The sequence below is a fragment of the Leptonychotes weddellii genome, chromosome 13, assembly GCF_054177405.1.
Source record: "Leptonychotes weddellii isolate Sample4059 chromosome 13, ASM5417740v2, whole genome shotgun sequence".
NCBI lineage: Eukaryota > Metazoa > Chordata > Mammalia > Carnivora > Phocidae > Leptonychotes > Leptonychotes weddellii.
This window is the reverse complement of record NC_138381.1, coordinates 12,987,282-13,001,109: the sequence shown is the minus strand read 5'-3', so window position 1 is coordinate 13,001,109 and position 13,828 is coordinate 12,987,282. Positions and strand designations below refer to the sequence as shown.

The 13,828-nt window shown below is 35.4% G+C and overlaps 1 protein-coding gene across 9 annotated transcripts in view; it reads left to right on the top strand.

The window, feature by feature from the left end:
• The window catches only part of RELCH (RAB11 binding and LisH domain, coiled-coil and HEAT repeat containing), a 110,002-nt gene that overhangs the window by 10,307 nt on the left and 85,867 nt on the right, over positions 1–13,828 (top strand). For all 9 annotated transcript variants that reach the window (XR_014139559.1, XM_081801067.1, XM_081801066.1 and 6 more), the window contains exon 2: positions 12,381–12,470. Coding sequence is in view for 8 of the 9 variants with exons in the window: in XM_081801067.1 (XP_081657193.1) it covers positions 12,381–12,470 (90 nt within the window). In the remaining variant the exon portion in view is untranslated. The remainder of the gene's footprint in view (positions 1–12,380; positions 12,471–13,828) is intronic.

Here is a 13,828-nt window from a genome sequence, read left to right as displayed (position 1 = left end):
GCCTGGGTGGCTCAGTCGTTAAGCGTCTGCCTTCGGCTCAGGCCATGATCCTAGGGTCCTGGGATCGAGCCTCGCTTTGGGCTCCCTGCTCCGTGGGAAGCCTGCTTCTCCCTCTCCCACTCGCCCTGCTTGTGTTCTCTCTCTCGCTGTGTCTCTTTCTGTCAAATAAATAAATAAAATCTTAAAAAAAAAAAATTTTTATCGTGGGCGCCTGGGTGGCTCAGTCGTTAAACGTCTGCCTTCAGCTCAGGTCGTGATCCCAGGGTCCTGGGATCAAGTCCCACATCGGGCTCCCTGGTCAGCGAGAAGCCTGCTTCTCTCTCTCCCACTCCCCCTGCTTGTGTTTCCTCTCTCGCCGTCTCTCTCTCTCTCTGTCGAAAAATAAATAAAATCTTAAATAAATAAATAATTATTTTATCATGGATATGTATAATAAAGTTCTTCCTAAAATGTTGCTTCTTCCTGCCTTTTCAACCATGTTGTCCATATGTAAGACTTTTATTATACTTACATTGTTTACTCAGTGTCGCTTGGACATGTTTTATATTTTTGTGACTCAGCACGCTTTTCCTTCTCTGAGAATGCTTATTTATTCCCTGTAGTCCTTCTCTTTTTTCCAGATCTTGTGTATCCTTAAAGGAAGGTCCAGTTTATGTTCCTTCCTCTCCCTGAAGCTTCTCCAGCCCATAGTGAGCTCTGAATCCTCTAACTTGTGGCGTTTTTTTGATCTGTTCCACTTATGGAAATTATATAGAGACTTGTGAATTTACATGTCTTTCTAATGAACACTTTTTTTTTTTTCCTAATGCACAGTGCCTAACATTGTGCCTGGGAAAAAGCTTTGAATAAATGTTGAAGCTGTGTTAAAGAAATGATCTGTAGTACGTAGTAGTTTCCTGTAAATATGTGAGTTTAGAATATTCCTTGTGAAAATTAGCCTTTTCCTCTATAGCCTATTCCCTCAACTCTGCCTGAGCAAAGCTGAGTTAAGTTTGATCTTTCTGAAGCCATTCACGGTGTTAAGCTCAACTTACCTGGAACTAGGAGAGCTGAACCTACATGCTCTTAGGTATTATTGAGGAAACTAACGGTTTAGAGCTCAGGCCTCGAAATCAGAGAGCTCAACTTTACATTTCTACTCTGCCACTTTCTAATTACAGCACTCTGCATACTCTGTTTCTTCTCCTGTAAAAAGCAGATGGCAGGGCGCCTGGGTGGCTCAGTCAGTTGAGCGTAGGACTCTTGATTTCTGCTCCAGTCATGATCTCAGGGTCTTGGGATCAAGCCCTGAATTGGGCTCTGTGCTCAGCAGGGAGTCTGCTTGAGGATTCCCAACCGCTCGCACCACCCACGTGCCCCGTGTGCCCACACGGGTGCGCGCACTCTCTCTCTCTATCTCAAATAAATAAATCTTTAAAAAAAAGCAGGTGCCGGGGCGCCTGGGTGGCTCAGTCGGTTAAGCGGCTGCCTTCGGCTCAGGTCATGATCCCAGAGTCCTGGGATCGAGTCCCGCATCGGGCTACCCGCTCTGCGGGGAGCCTGCTTCTCTCTCTCCCTCTGCCTACTTGTGTTCTCTCTATCTCTCTGTCAAATAAATAAAAAAATAAATAAAAATAAAAAAAAGCAGGTGCCAATGACTCCTCTTGCAGGGGGTTGTTATGAGGTTAAATAAGGTTATCCATGGAAAGTGTCTGGCACAGAATAAGTGCTCCAAACATGTTAAAAATATAATAATTATTATTGATAATAATTATTAATAATTCTTCTCTTCACCTAACAGCTGTTCATATGGTAAAATCCTCCAGTGCTATAGAAATTTTAACTTAAGTAAATAGTTTGTTATAAAATTTCAGCATTTAAGTCTCTTTCTAATTTTCAGTCTTTTGACTTGGAAGGTCTAGTTCATTGTGGAATCTTCTGACAAAGAGGAAAAGACAGCAGACTGCAAGCTGACAGACTGGATTTCTACTCCTGGCTTACTCACAATTAATTTAAACCTTTTAACATACAGTGATCTGATTGTATCATTGTTATCTGTGTACATGACTTAATTTCAGTGGTTTATAAGCTTATTTAAGGCAAGGACCAAATCCTCCTGAATTTTATATTCCCCACTGAGGGTTAGTAAATACTGAATGAATACATAGCTATGTATTCTTATCTGTAAAAATGAGGGGATTGAACTATCTCTAAGATTCCTTCTAGCTCTCAAATATTTTCAACATATGGGTCAGTGAAATGAGCCCCAGCATTGGAGAAGAATTGAGATCAAAAACTATAAATGTAAGTTTTGCCCTTGACAGATCTCTAAGATCCATAATTAATTTAAGTTGATAACATATTAAAATGTTTATATACAATCTCAGGTTTAAATATAATTACTTTTTTTTTTTAAGATTTTATTTATTTATTTGACACAGAGAGCGAGAGAGCGCAAGCAGGGGAAGCAGTAGAAGGAGAGGGGAGAAGCAGGCTTCCCGCCGAGCAAGGAGCCCGATGCGGGGCTCGATCCCAGGACCCAGGGATCATGACCTGAGCCGAAGGCAGACACTTAACCATCTGAGCCACCCAGGCGCCCCTAAATATAATTACCTTTAAGGGAAATTTATTATCTTTCTATTTATTGAATTTCTATAATATACATTCTTTTGTTATGTACTGTGACATAGATTTATTTAGGCATGGTTCAGTAAACCACTTTTACTGAAAGAATTGAAATATAAAGCTAATTGTTTGGTAATACTTTACTCCCTGTCCTTTCATTATGAATTGGGTACTTTCGTGACTTTTTAATTGTTAAATGCTTATATTATAAAAAGTATTAAATGTCTTTGGGGGTAAAATGCCAAAATACAAACAAAACTCAAATGGTACAAAGAAAAGTATGTAGTAAAAATTTTAATTCTACTCATCTGAGTCAATTACTATTAGTAACTCATTGTGTGTGTTTACAGAAACATTTAATAAGCATACAAAACACATCTACATGGACTTCTATATCCACATATTTAAAATTATCCTTTAATACTTTACCTTCATGTCAGTAACCTCGTACACAGTAGTTGATCAATAAATGTTTAATTGAATTAACCAGTACTCTTTACCAGTCAGCAGCTATTCAATTACATTTAGATTTTAAAGTACTATATAATTTCCATAAAAAATACCTTTTCAAGAATCTGAAACTAATTTTTTGAACTATTGTAAAAGTACATCCTGCATCAGTGCTAAAATAGCTAAAATATTAAATGTAAATATAAGTGAGACTTTTGTATGTGATTTATAAAACTAATCTTGCATGCTTTAAAGTCACACTGCATATAATGGATTTAGTTCTCGGACTTCAGTTAAAACCTACATACAGGTTTTACCAGTTTGCCAGCTCTGATGAAACTTCCAGGCCATTCAGCTTCTTGAGTTATAAAATGAATTATTAAGAATACACAATCCTAGAATTTGAAGATATGCTTTGTGGTATACTTCATATTAGAATATGGTAGATTCTTTCTAAATAAAAGGAGTTAAATTTTTCAAACCTCTCTCTTTTAGAGTATTTAGAAAGGCACTTACCCTGAAAAGAATTGTGGCTGGATCTACAGAAGCATATTTCTCTTGGGGCTATAGTATTACCTGTTAGTCTGAAAATCCAAAGTACATTGTATTTACAAAACCTGTTATAGGTTAGTTCAGTCAAAATTGAAATTACTGTCTTTATTAGTATTTTTTTTTCTGACATAGAATAAATTTTAATGAATTAGGAGATTTTTACTTTTGTGACATCATAGTTATTATTTAGAAAGGTGTCAAATCTTCTTTTTCGGAAAATATGAAGCTCTTGGCTTGGGCCAAAATATTTTCCAACGGCCATAATAATACCAAGTTAAAAATTAAACTGTGTGTGTGTTTGCTTTCCCCAAGGACTCTCCCATTGTACAGATGAGTTCTTTGAAACTTTCAGAAAATAATAACAGTATAATGGAGGAATAATGTATGGTGATTAACCAGCTGTAATCTAGGCCTATATATATGATTAAACATATGAAGAGGAAGAGAAAGAAAAAAACATAGAAAACTAACAGTTTTCACAGTAGGTGAATACTTAACATAATAAAAAATATTTATCTGAAATCAACAACCAACATCATCCTTAACATTTCATGAAATCAGAAATAAGACTGTGAGGACTGATGTCACAATACCAGAATATTGGTTGATAAAAGTTGGTCCTATTGGGTGTACATGTTTTAATACACACGTTGGAGACATCAGAATGAGGAGCTAAGACATGTGACTAAGAGTAGAAGATGTAGTTCTTAAGTTGAGTTTCTGGTTAGGGCAATAATGGCCAGATAAACTAATATATCAGGAAAATCTAGATGTTAGCTCCATGGTCAAAGAATGTGAATAGAAATACCAAAGGGATTTTTGCTTATGCTGTATTAAAATTTAAGTTAATAGCAAATTATTATTTATCAGGTATAATTAAATTGCAAGGAAATTAAATGCTTCCTTGAATAGAAACACAGTGTTCTAAGAAGAGTGCTATATATAGAATTTCACTTAGGTTACCTTAACAGGAATTTAAAGATAAGGTACATTGATAATTAAGTCAATCATTTCAGTTATTGGCATGTACTAATTGTTTTAAAAGAAGATGGTGGGGTGCACCTGGCTGGCTCAGTCGTAGGAGTATGCGACTCTTGATCTCAGGGTCATGAGTTCGAGCCCCATGTTCGGTATAGAGATTAGTTAAATAAATAAATAAACTTACCCAAAAAAAGGAAGATGGGGGAGCCCTATGTGAGGTCCAAATCTATGTTTCTATAATTTGCATTCATTTGTCCTGATTCTGCTTTCTGAACAGAGATAATCTATTTCCTTAGATCAATATATAAATAGTTAGGTACTTTGTAAAATAGTATTTTAATAACAAACTCGACCTAGCTTCTAATTTGTCCTTTTTTTGCATTAGCTAGTTAGGTCACCCTTAGTAAGTATCCACTTTAATTTCTTCGCCTAAGTGAGAATGTTTACATAGTGCTTTCTCTTTAGGGACACTTAAAAATCTGGTGTAAGCTAAGGATTCTACCCATCACCACAGTGCACTTAAAACACAGAACCTCTGAAGTTCTATTCACCTTTTGTATCTCATATTACAAATCCAGTAAATGAAGTCTTTAGGAATAATTTTGTTTTCTCTCTTTTACTTAAACCCACATCCATGGTATTAGCGGACATGTAGTTCTACATTAAAAGCATAACCTCAATCTGACCACTACTCACATTTCTACTGCCACTATTCTAGTTTAAATCTGATTGTCTCTTACCCACGTGACTATAATAACCTCTTTTTTATAATTCAAGTTTTTATTTAAATTCCAGTTATACAGTATAATATTAGTTTCAGGTGTACAGTATAGTGATTCATCACTTCCAAACAACTCCCAGTGCTCCTCAGGACAAGTACCCTCTTTAATCCCAGTCACATGTTTGACCCATCCCCCCACCCACCCACCTCCCATCTAGTAACCCTCAGTTTGTTCTCTAGAGTTGAAAGTCTGTTTCTTGGTTTGCCTCTCCCTCACTTTTTCTTTTTTCCCTTTGCTCGTTTGTTTTGTTTCTTAAATTCCACATATGAGTGAAATCATAGGGTATTTGTCTTTCTCAGGCTGACATTTCACTTAGCATAATACTCTCTAGCTTAATTGGTCTCTCTACAAACCACTTTACTTATAGCATATAGGCATATATAAGCCAAAATGATTTTGATTAAAAATTGGTTAAATGATTAAAAATTGTGTGCTTTGTTGTTTCCCTTTGTACTTGAAATAGAATTCAAACTATGGTGGTTTTCTGATTGTTTACACTAGCCTCTGTTTTTCCTGACTCAGGTCTGCCTGAAACTCTTTTACCTATTCTCACCTCTTCAGAAGGGCTTTCTCTGAGTGCACCAATATTACACCCCAACCTGCAACTACCTACTACTCTGGCCTTCTTTTATTTTCTTTATACCATTTTGATCATCTGAATTAATTAATTTTCTTTTTTTCTTTTTTTTACTTACTGTTCTCTTCCCTGCTGTAGAATGTTCTCTAAGAACAGGGACCTTGTCAGTCTTGATGACACAGTATCCCCTGCACTTAAGATGGTGCCTGACAAAAAGTTAATAGGGTATGAAGTATTTTCAAGTATTAAGTGCAGTTCAATAAGTCTTTCCCTAATTTGAATATTTGAGTCTCTATTTCTTTTGTTTCCTATATAGTAAAACAGCAATATATTTTTTTTATAATAATGACCCCAACACTTGCAAAATCTTACAGTGTCTTCTGGGTAAGAATGCTAGGCAGTTAGTTGTGTACTATCTCAGAAAGAGTAGAAAGCTGAGCTAGTATTTACTAAGGAGGAACCACCTTCCTTGAAAAGCTGAGTGTTCGACTGTAACCAGTTCTACATGTGTAAAATTTAATATAGAAGTAGATTCCTTTGTAAAATTGATGTTACTCGTTTATTTTACAGCGTGGTTCATTCCTGTACACTATTACAAAATGTCCCTGCTGGTCCTTTACCTCCTAGCCTACCTGACCACCTTGTAGCTTCTGTACATTGAAACCTTACTGCTTACACCAAACTAGTCCTGCACTTTGAAAATTCCATATACTTGTTTGTTCTTTCCCTCATTAGTTGACTTGGTGGATATTTATTCTTTAGTGCTCAGTTTAAAATATTTTCTGATTGGAGCCTTCCACAGCGTTATTGAATCTGGGAGCCACTGATGGTGAAGTGGGATCTGAGAGCAAGACATTTCTGTTTAAAAAATAGTAACAAAGACAGCTACATCACAGAGATCTAATAAGAGTTGAGATGTTTTCGTATAAATTAATTTTCCCTTTTCTACTGTTTTGCTTTTCTGCATAGTATCTTTTGGCATACTATTTATCTGTTTTTTCACTGCTATGTACCCTGAATATACAACAGTACCTGGTACAGATTAGGTGCTCTGTAAATGTTTAGTGACTGAATAAGTGATAACAACCCTTTAAAAAATATTAAAGCCACCCTTGGCTTGGGGATCATATAAAAACGGGCCTCAGGCCACATTTGGCTCAGGTCTTGGCCGGCCAACCCCTGTTCTAATGCATTATTTCCCTTAAATGAGTATTTTTATTTATTTATTTTTAAAGATTTTATTTATTTATTTATTTGACAGAGAGAAGGAACACAAGCAGGGGGGAGTGAGAGAGGGATATTTTTAAATTATAGAAAAATAGGGAAAGCAGTTTAACATTTTTCACAATGTGTTCTGAGTAACATTATTTCCTTGTGATAATAAATAGGTATTACTCAAAAAAGGAATGTGGTGGACAAATGATTCTGGGAAATGCTATCTTATTTTGCTTTACCTCAGGACTTCTATGGATCTTTGTTATACTGATGTGCACTATAAAACCTGAGATATCACACATACACACACACACACAACTATATTTTTTTCTTTCTTTTTTTAGAACTCTTCTTAGGAGCATCTTGAGGCACAAGGACCTTTGTGAAAAATATTTAGGGAACTGATTAAGTTTATCTTGCCTTCATTTTGGAAGGATATTTTTGTTGAATACAGAATTTGAATTACATTTTTTCTCATTGCACTCCAAAGCAGTTATACCTTTTTTAAATTAATAGTTTTATTTAGACAGAATTTAAGTATCTTAAAATTCACCCATTTGGAGTATATGATTCAATTGTTTTTAGCATATTTATAGAGTTGTGCAACTATCACCTATTCTAATTTTAGATCCTATCCATCACCCCAAAAAGAAATTTCTCACCCATTATCACACATCCTGTTCATCCTTACCCTCCAGCCCTAGGAAATTACTTAATCTACTTTCTGCCGCTATAAATTTGCCAATTTTGTACATTCCTTACATGTAATATGTGGTTCTTTTGTGACTGGCTTCTTTCACTTAGGGTATTTTCAAGCTTCATCATGTTGTAACATGTATCAGTATTTCAGTCCTTTTTATTGGATAATAACTTTCAGTTGTATGGATGTACATACTACATTTTATTTCTCCATTCATCAGTTAATAGGCATTTTGTTGTTCCTACTTTTTTGTCATTGTATATAATGCTGCTATAAATGATCATGTACAAGATTTTGTGTGGACATACGTTTTCATTTGTTTTGGATGGAAGAGGAATTGTTTGGGTCGTAAGGTAACTCAAATGTTTAACAGCTTTCTGAAGAATTACCAACTGTTTTCCAAAGTAGCTGTACCATTTTACATTCCCACCAGCAATATATGAGGGTTCCAGTTTCTTTGCATCTTGGCCAACACTTGAATATTTTTTGTCTTTTTATTAAAGTAGGCATAATTCATATACCCCAAATTCACCATTTAAAGTATACAATTCAGTTTTAGTGTATTTATAAAATTGTGCAGTCATCATTATTCTGTATGCCAGAACATTTTCATCATCCCTAAAAGAAATCCTGTACCCATTAGTAGTCACTGCTCATTCTTCTCTATCAACAGTGCCTGGCAAACCACTAATATATTTTGTGTTTTATGGATTTGCCTATTCCAGACATTTCATATAAGTGAAATCATATAATATATGACCATATGTGTCTGGCTTCTTTCACTTAGGATGTTTTCAGGGTTTATATATGTTGTTGCATGTGTGAATAATACTCCATTATATGGTTATACCACATTTTATTTACTTATTCATCAGTTGATGGACATTGTGAATAATGTTTTGTTTTGTTGCCATTGTGAATAATGTTAATGAACATTCATGAACAAGTTTTTGTATGAATATAGGTTTCCAATTCTCTTGGGTATATAGTATATAGTATAGTATATACTATATGGGAATTCTATGTTTAATTTGTTGAGGAACTGCCAAACTTTTCCTAAGCAGTCGAGCCATTTTACATTCCAGCCAGCAAAGTATATGGGTTCTGCTTTCTCCACATCCTCTGAAACACTTGTTAGTATCTGTCTTTTTGATTATAGCCATCTAGTGGGTTTGAAATGGTAACTCATTGTGGTTTGGTTTTCATTTCCCTAATGACTAATGATGTTGAGCATTCTTCGGTGTACTCACTAGGCATTCGTGTATCTTCTTTGGAAAAATGTCTTTTTAAATCTTTTGCCCATTTTGAAGTTATGCTCTTTTTTTTAATTAAGTTATAAGAGTGCTTTATATTTGTAGATATAAGTCCTTTATCAGATGCTTGATTTGCAAATATTTTCTCACATTCTGTGGGTTGTGTTTTCACTTTCTAAATGGTGATTTTTTTTTTAAATTCCAGTATAGTTAACATACAGCGTTATATTAGTTTTAGCCATACAGTATAGTGATTCAACAGTTCCATATATTACTCACTGCTCAACAAAATGTGTACTCTTAATCCCTTTCACCTATTTCATGCATCCCACCACCTCCCTCCCCTCTGGTAACTGTCTGTTTGTTGTCTGTAATGAAGAGTGTTTTTTGATTTGTCTCTTCTTTTTTTTTTTCTTTGTTCATTTGTTCAATTCATTTCTTAAATTCCATGTATGAGTGAAATCATATGGTATTTGTCTTTCTCTGACTGCCTTAATTCACTTAACATTATACTCTCTAGATCTATCCATGTTGTTGTAAATGGCAAGATTTCATTCTTTATGGTTGAATAATATTCCATTGTACATATATGTATGTATATGATATATATATATGATATGTGTATATCATATATATGTGTGTGTGTGTATATATATATATACACACATATATATTTCACCTCTTCTTTATCCATTAAAGCAGAGGTTTTTCATTTTGATGAAATCTAGTTTATCAGTTCATTTGTTTATCACTTGTATTAGTTTCCTATGGCTGCTATAAAATACAAATGTGGCATCTTAGAACAACGCAAATTTATTATTTTTATTATTTATTATCTCGCAGTTCTGTAGTTCAAAAATCCAAAATGGGTCTTGTAATAGGCTAAATGGGCTGAAATTAAGGTGTTGGCAGGCCTGTGTTTTTTCTGGAGGTTCTAGGGGAAGCCTTTAAAATAGCTTCTAGAGGCTGCCTATATTCCTTGGTTTTGGCCCTTTTCCACTTTTAAAGACCTTTGCTATTAAATTGGCCCAACCTGAATAATCCAAGATAATCTCTTTATTTTAAGATCAGCTGATTAGCAATCTTAATTCCATCTATATGTAAGATAACATATTCACAGATAATCAGGGATTAGGATTTTTCTGCCTACCACATTGCTTATGCTTTTGTGTTATATCTAAGAAATCATTGCCCTAAGCCAAGGCCACAAAGATTTGCTTCCACATTTCCTACTAAAAGTTTTATAGTTTTCACTGTTATATTTAGGTCTGTGATCCATTTTTAATTAGTTTTCGCTTGTGGTGTACAATAATGGTCCACTTGCCTTCTTTGGCATGTGGCTATCTGCTTATCCCAATACCATTTGTTGAAAAATGCTGTAAGTCTAAAATCAAGAAGTATGATTCTTCTATCCTTATTCTTTTCCAAGATTACTTTGGCATTGGGGCTCCTGGCTGGCTCAGTTGGAAGAGCATGCAGCTCTTGATCTTGGGGTCATGAGTTCCAGCCCCATGTCAGATGTAGAGATTACTTAAATAAATAAACTTTAAAAAAAAAGATCGACTTTTCTGAGACTTTTTCATATCCATGGTTTCGGATAGTTTCTCAATATTTGCAAAGAAGTGGGAAAAAGTCAGCAGAGGTTTTTTTTTTTTTAAATTGGGATTGCAGGGTTTCCATTGAATCTGTGTATTGTGGATTTCTGCTGTCCTAACATGGATATTCTCATCTATAAGTTTGGAGTGTCTTCCTTAAGTATTTTCTTCTTTTGGATGTTATTGGAAATCAAATTTAAAAAAAATTTGCCTTAGGATTGTTCATTGCTAGTATATAAAAATTTGAATTTTGTATGTTGATCTTGTGTTCTGCAGCTTTGATAAACTTATTTCTTAGGTCTGTTTATCTTTTAGTGGATTCCTAGTTTTTTTATATTTAAAATAGAAATAGTTTTACTTCTTTCTTTCCTACCTGGGTGCCTTTGGAGTTTTTATGAGAAGTCAGCAGTCATTCAAATTACCGTTCCCCTATATGTAAAATATTGTTTTTCTCTGGCTGCTTTTAATATTTTCTTTTCATTTTTGGTTTTCAGCAATTTGATTATGTGCCTAAGTTTCTGTTCTGTGTTCTTTGAGCTTCTTGAATTTGTATCTGTCCCATCTCTTGTCTTACCTATTGTTGACTCCAATTCACATATGTCAGATCTTTTACTATTGTTCCATGGGTCCCTGAGGCTCTGTTAATTTTTTTTCAATCTTTTTTTCTCTCTGTTCTTGAGTTTGGATAGTTTCTATTAATCTATCTTGAAAGTCACCGACTCCTTTCTCAGTTATTTCCATTTTGTTTTTAAACTGTTTAGAGAATTTTAAATTTCAGGTAATTTTCTTTTAGAGTTTCCATTAGTATTTTTATAGTCTCTGTTTTTCTGCTAAGATTTTCTCCTTTCTTTCATTCTGTGCACATATTCCTTTACTTCACTGAGCATAGTTTTAGTTATTTTATTTTTAAAGATTTTATTTATTTGACAGAGGGTGGGGGAGAGAGAGAGAGCACAAGCAGGGGGAGCAGGAGAGGGAGAAGCAGGCTTGAGCAGGGAGCCTGACGTGGGGCTCGATTCCAGGACCCCAGGATCATGACCTAAGCCAAAGGGAGTTGCTTAACCCCTGAGCCACCCAGGAGCCCCTTAGTAGTTATTTTAAAATCTTAGTCTACTAAGCATAGTTTTAATAGTTATTTTAAAAACTTGGTCTACTAATTCTAACATCTAGATTATCTTCGAGTTGGTCCCTATTGATTGTGTTTAGTCTTGAGACTGGGTTGCATTTTACTGGTTCTTGTGTATCAAGTAGTTTGGACTGTAAGGTGGACAAATGTGTGTCATGTTTGGAGACGGGATTCTGTTCTGTTTTTTCAAACAGTGTTGTGTTTTTTCATAAGAAATTATTTTCTTGAATTCAGTCTGCGAACACTCAGTAGCTCAAATTTCATTTCAGGTTGTTTTTGTTTGTTTTGGGTTTTTTCATCTTGAGCTGGACAGGTTGCAGTTTGCCCTGTGTGTGCGCTGTTCAGGAATTAGCCAGAGATTTGGGCAGGGAAACTTGAGTTGTTTTAAAGTAGCTTAGTTGGTGTGGGCATTTTTATCTTAGTTTATTGTTTTAGTAGAATTTAGAATCATAGTTTTATAAACTGAAAATAATAATGGAAATGATTTCCAATGTTTTATCTTGACAATTAAAAATAAGTTTCTTTTATTTTTCTCATTATTACAGATCGAGCTGGGAGCATCAGTACTCTTGATTCTTTAGACTTTGCAAGATATTCAGATGACGGTAACAGGGAAACAGATGAGAGAGTGGCAGGTGAGTAACACTGTAAAGACAGATTTGGATTCTTTGACATTCAAGAAATAATAAAGTGACTTGAGGAATTCTCTTCCTTCTACAATTTGGTATGTGAATATAATTATGTAGTTATTACACAAAGTTATGTTACTAATTTATTTGCTACAAGGAACATCTGAACCCTCAACTTCCTCTTCCAGTTGTGGGGTGAGTTTCTGGTTATGCATACCTAAAATTTGCTGAGTTCTGCTTGTGACCAACAGTTTACAACCATGTAGTTCTCTAACTGGTGTAAAGCAGGTTTAAGTTAGCCATAGCTTAGTACAAAGTTAGTTGGACCTTGTCTTTCTCATTCCTTTGATCTTCCAAACCTGGGCTGATATTTAGGTGTTGTATATCAACACAACACTACTGATTATAAAAATTGGTTGAAAAACTTCTGTGCTGGCTGGTGTATAAAACTTTGTCTTGAGACCTCTGAGTGCTCCCTAGCCATCACAGCATCTCTCCAAAAATTTCCCTTGGCTTTCCTATAAGCCAGAAAATAAAGAGTTAATACTTGGTACAGCAGGGCCCTCCAGGACCTTGCTTATTCCAATTAGAAGACCGACATTCTTTCTAAATGCTTGGTTATTCATACCAATCTCCTGTCCTCCCCTCTCCACCTTTCACCTGTTCTGCCCACATCTAATGAAGCCAGTTAGATTCTGTCCAGGTCCACCCTGGAAATTCAGTATAGCAGCCCTGGCTCCTTTAGTGTCAGCTGTTTCGTACTTGTCAGATGCTTCAAAGCTGTGGCTATCTGTAATTGAAGAAATTCTTGAGTGCTTTACAGGAATTGTAGTTTTCATAGGACATTGGCTCTTAGATGGGGAAAGCAGACAGACATCAGTTAGGTAGTTTGATATCCACCAGAATGGTGGGCACTCCTGGAGCAGGAGGGATGCCACATGGGACAGATGGGGCCCGTGGGGGCAATATGGTATCAGGGAGTACCCATAATGTGAATTACTTTCTTGACCAACTGTTGAATTTTTCTTCCATTTACTGGGACAAGTTTGTTACAGTCTACCTAATGTTTACCTGTCGTGGTCATTATGAATAAAAGTGAGTACTAATTTTTATGTAGCACTTGCTCTATTCTAATCACCATTCTAAATGTGTATTAACTCAATGACTTATAGAGTTGTCATCATCCTCTCCTCCCCAGGAGACTGAGACACTCAGAGGGATTATTTAAGACTTCAGTGGCAAGGCTAGAATTCAAATTCAAATGCAGATAGCCCAGCAACAGAGCCCACAACTGACTGTGCCATATAGTATGTCATAGCAGGAAGGACTAGGTTTGACCTGATTAAAAATGACATTTCAATATA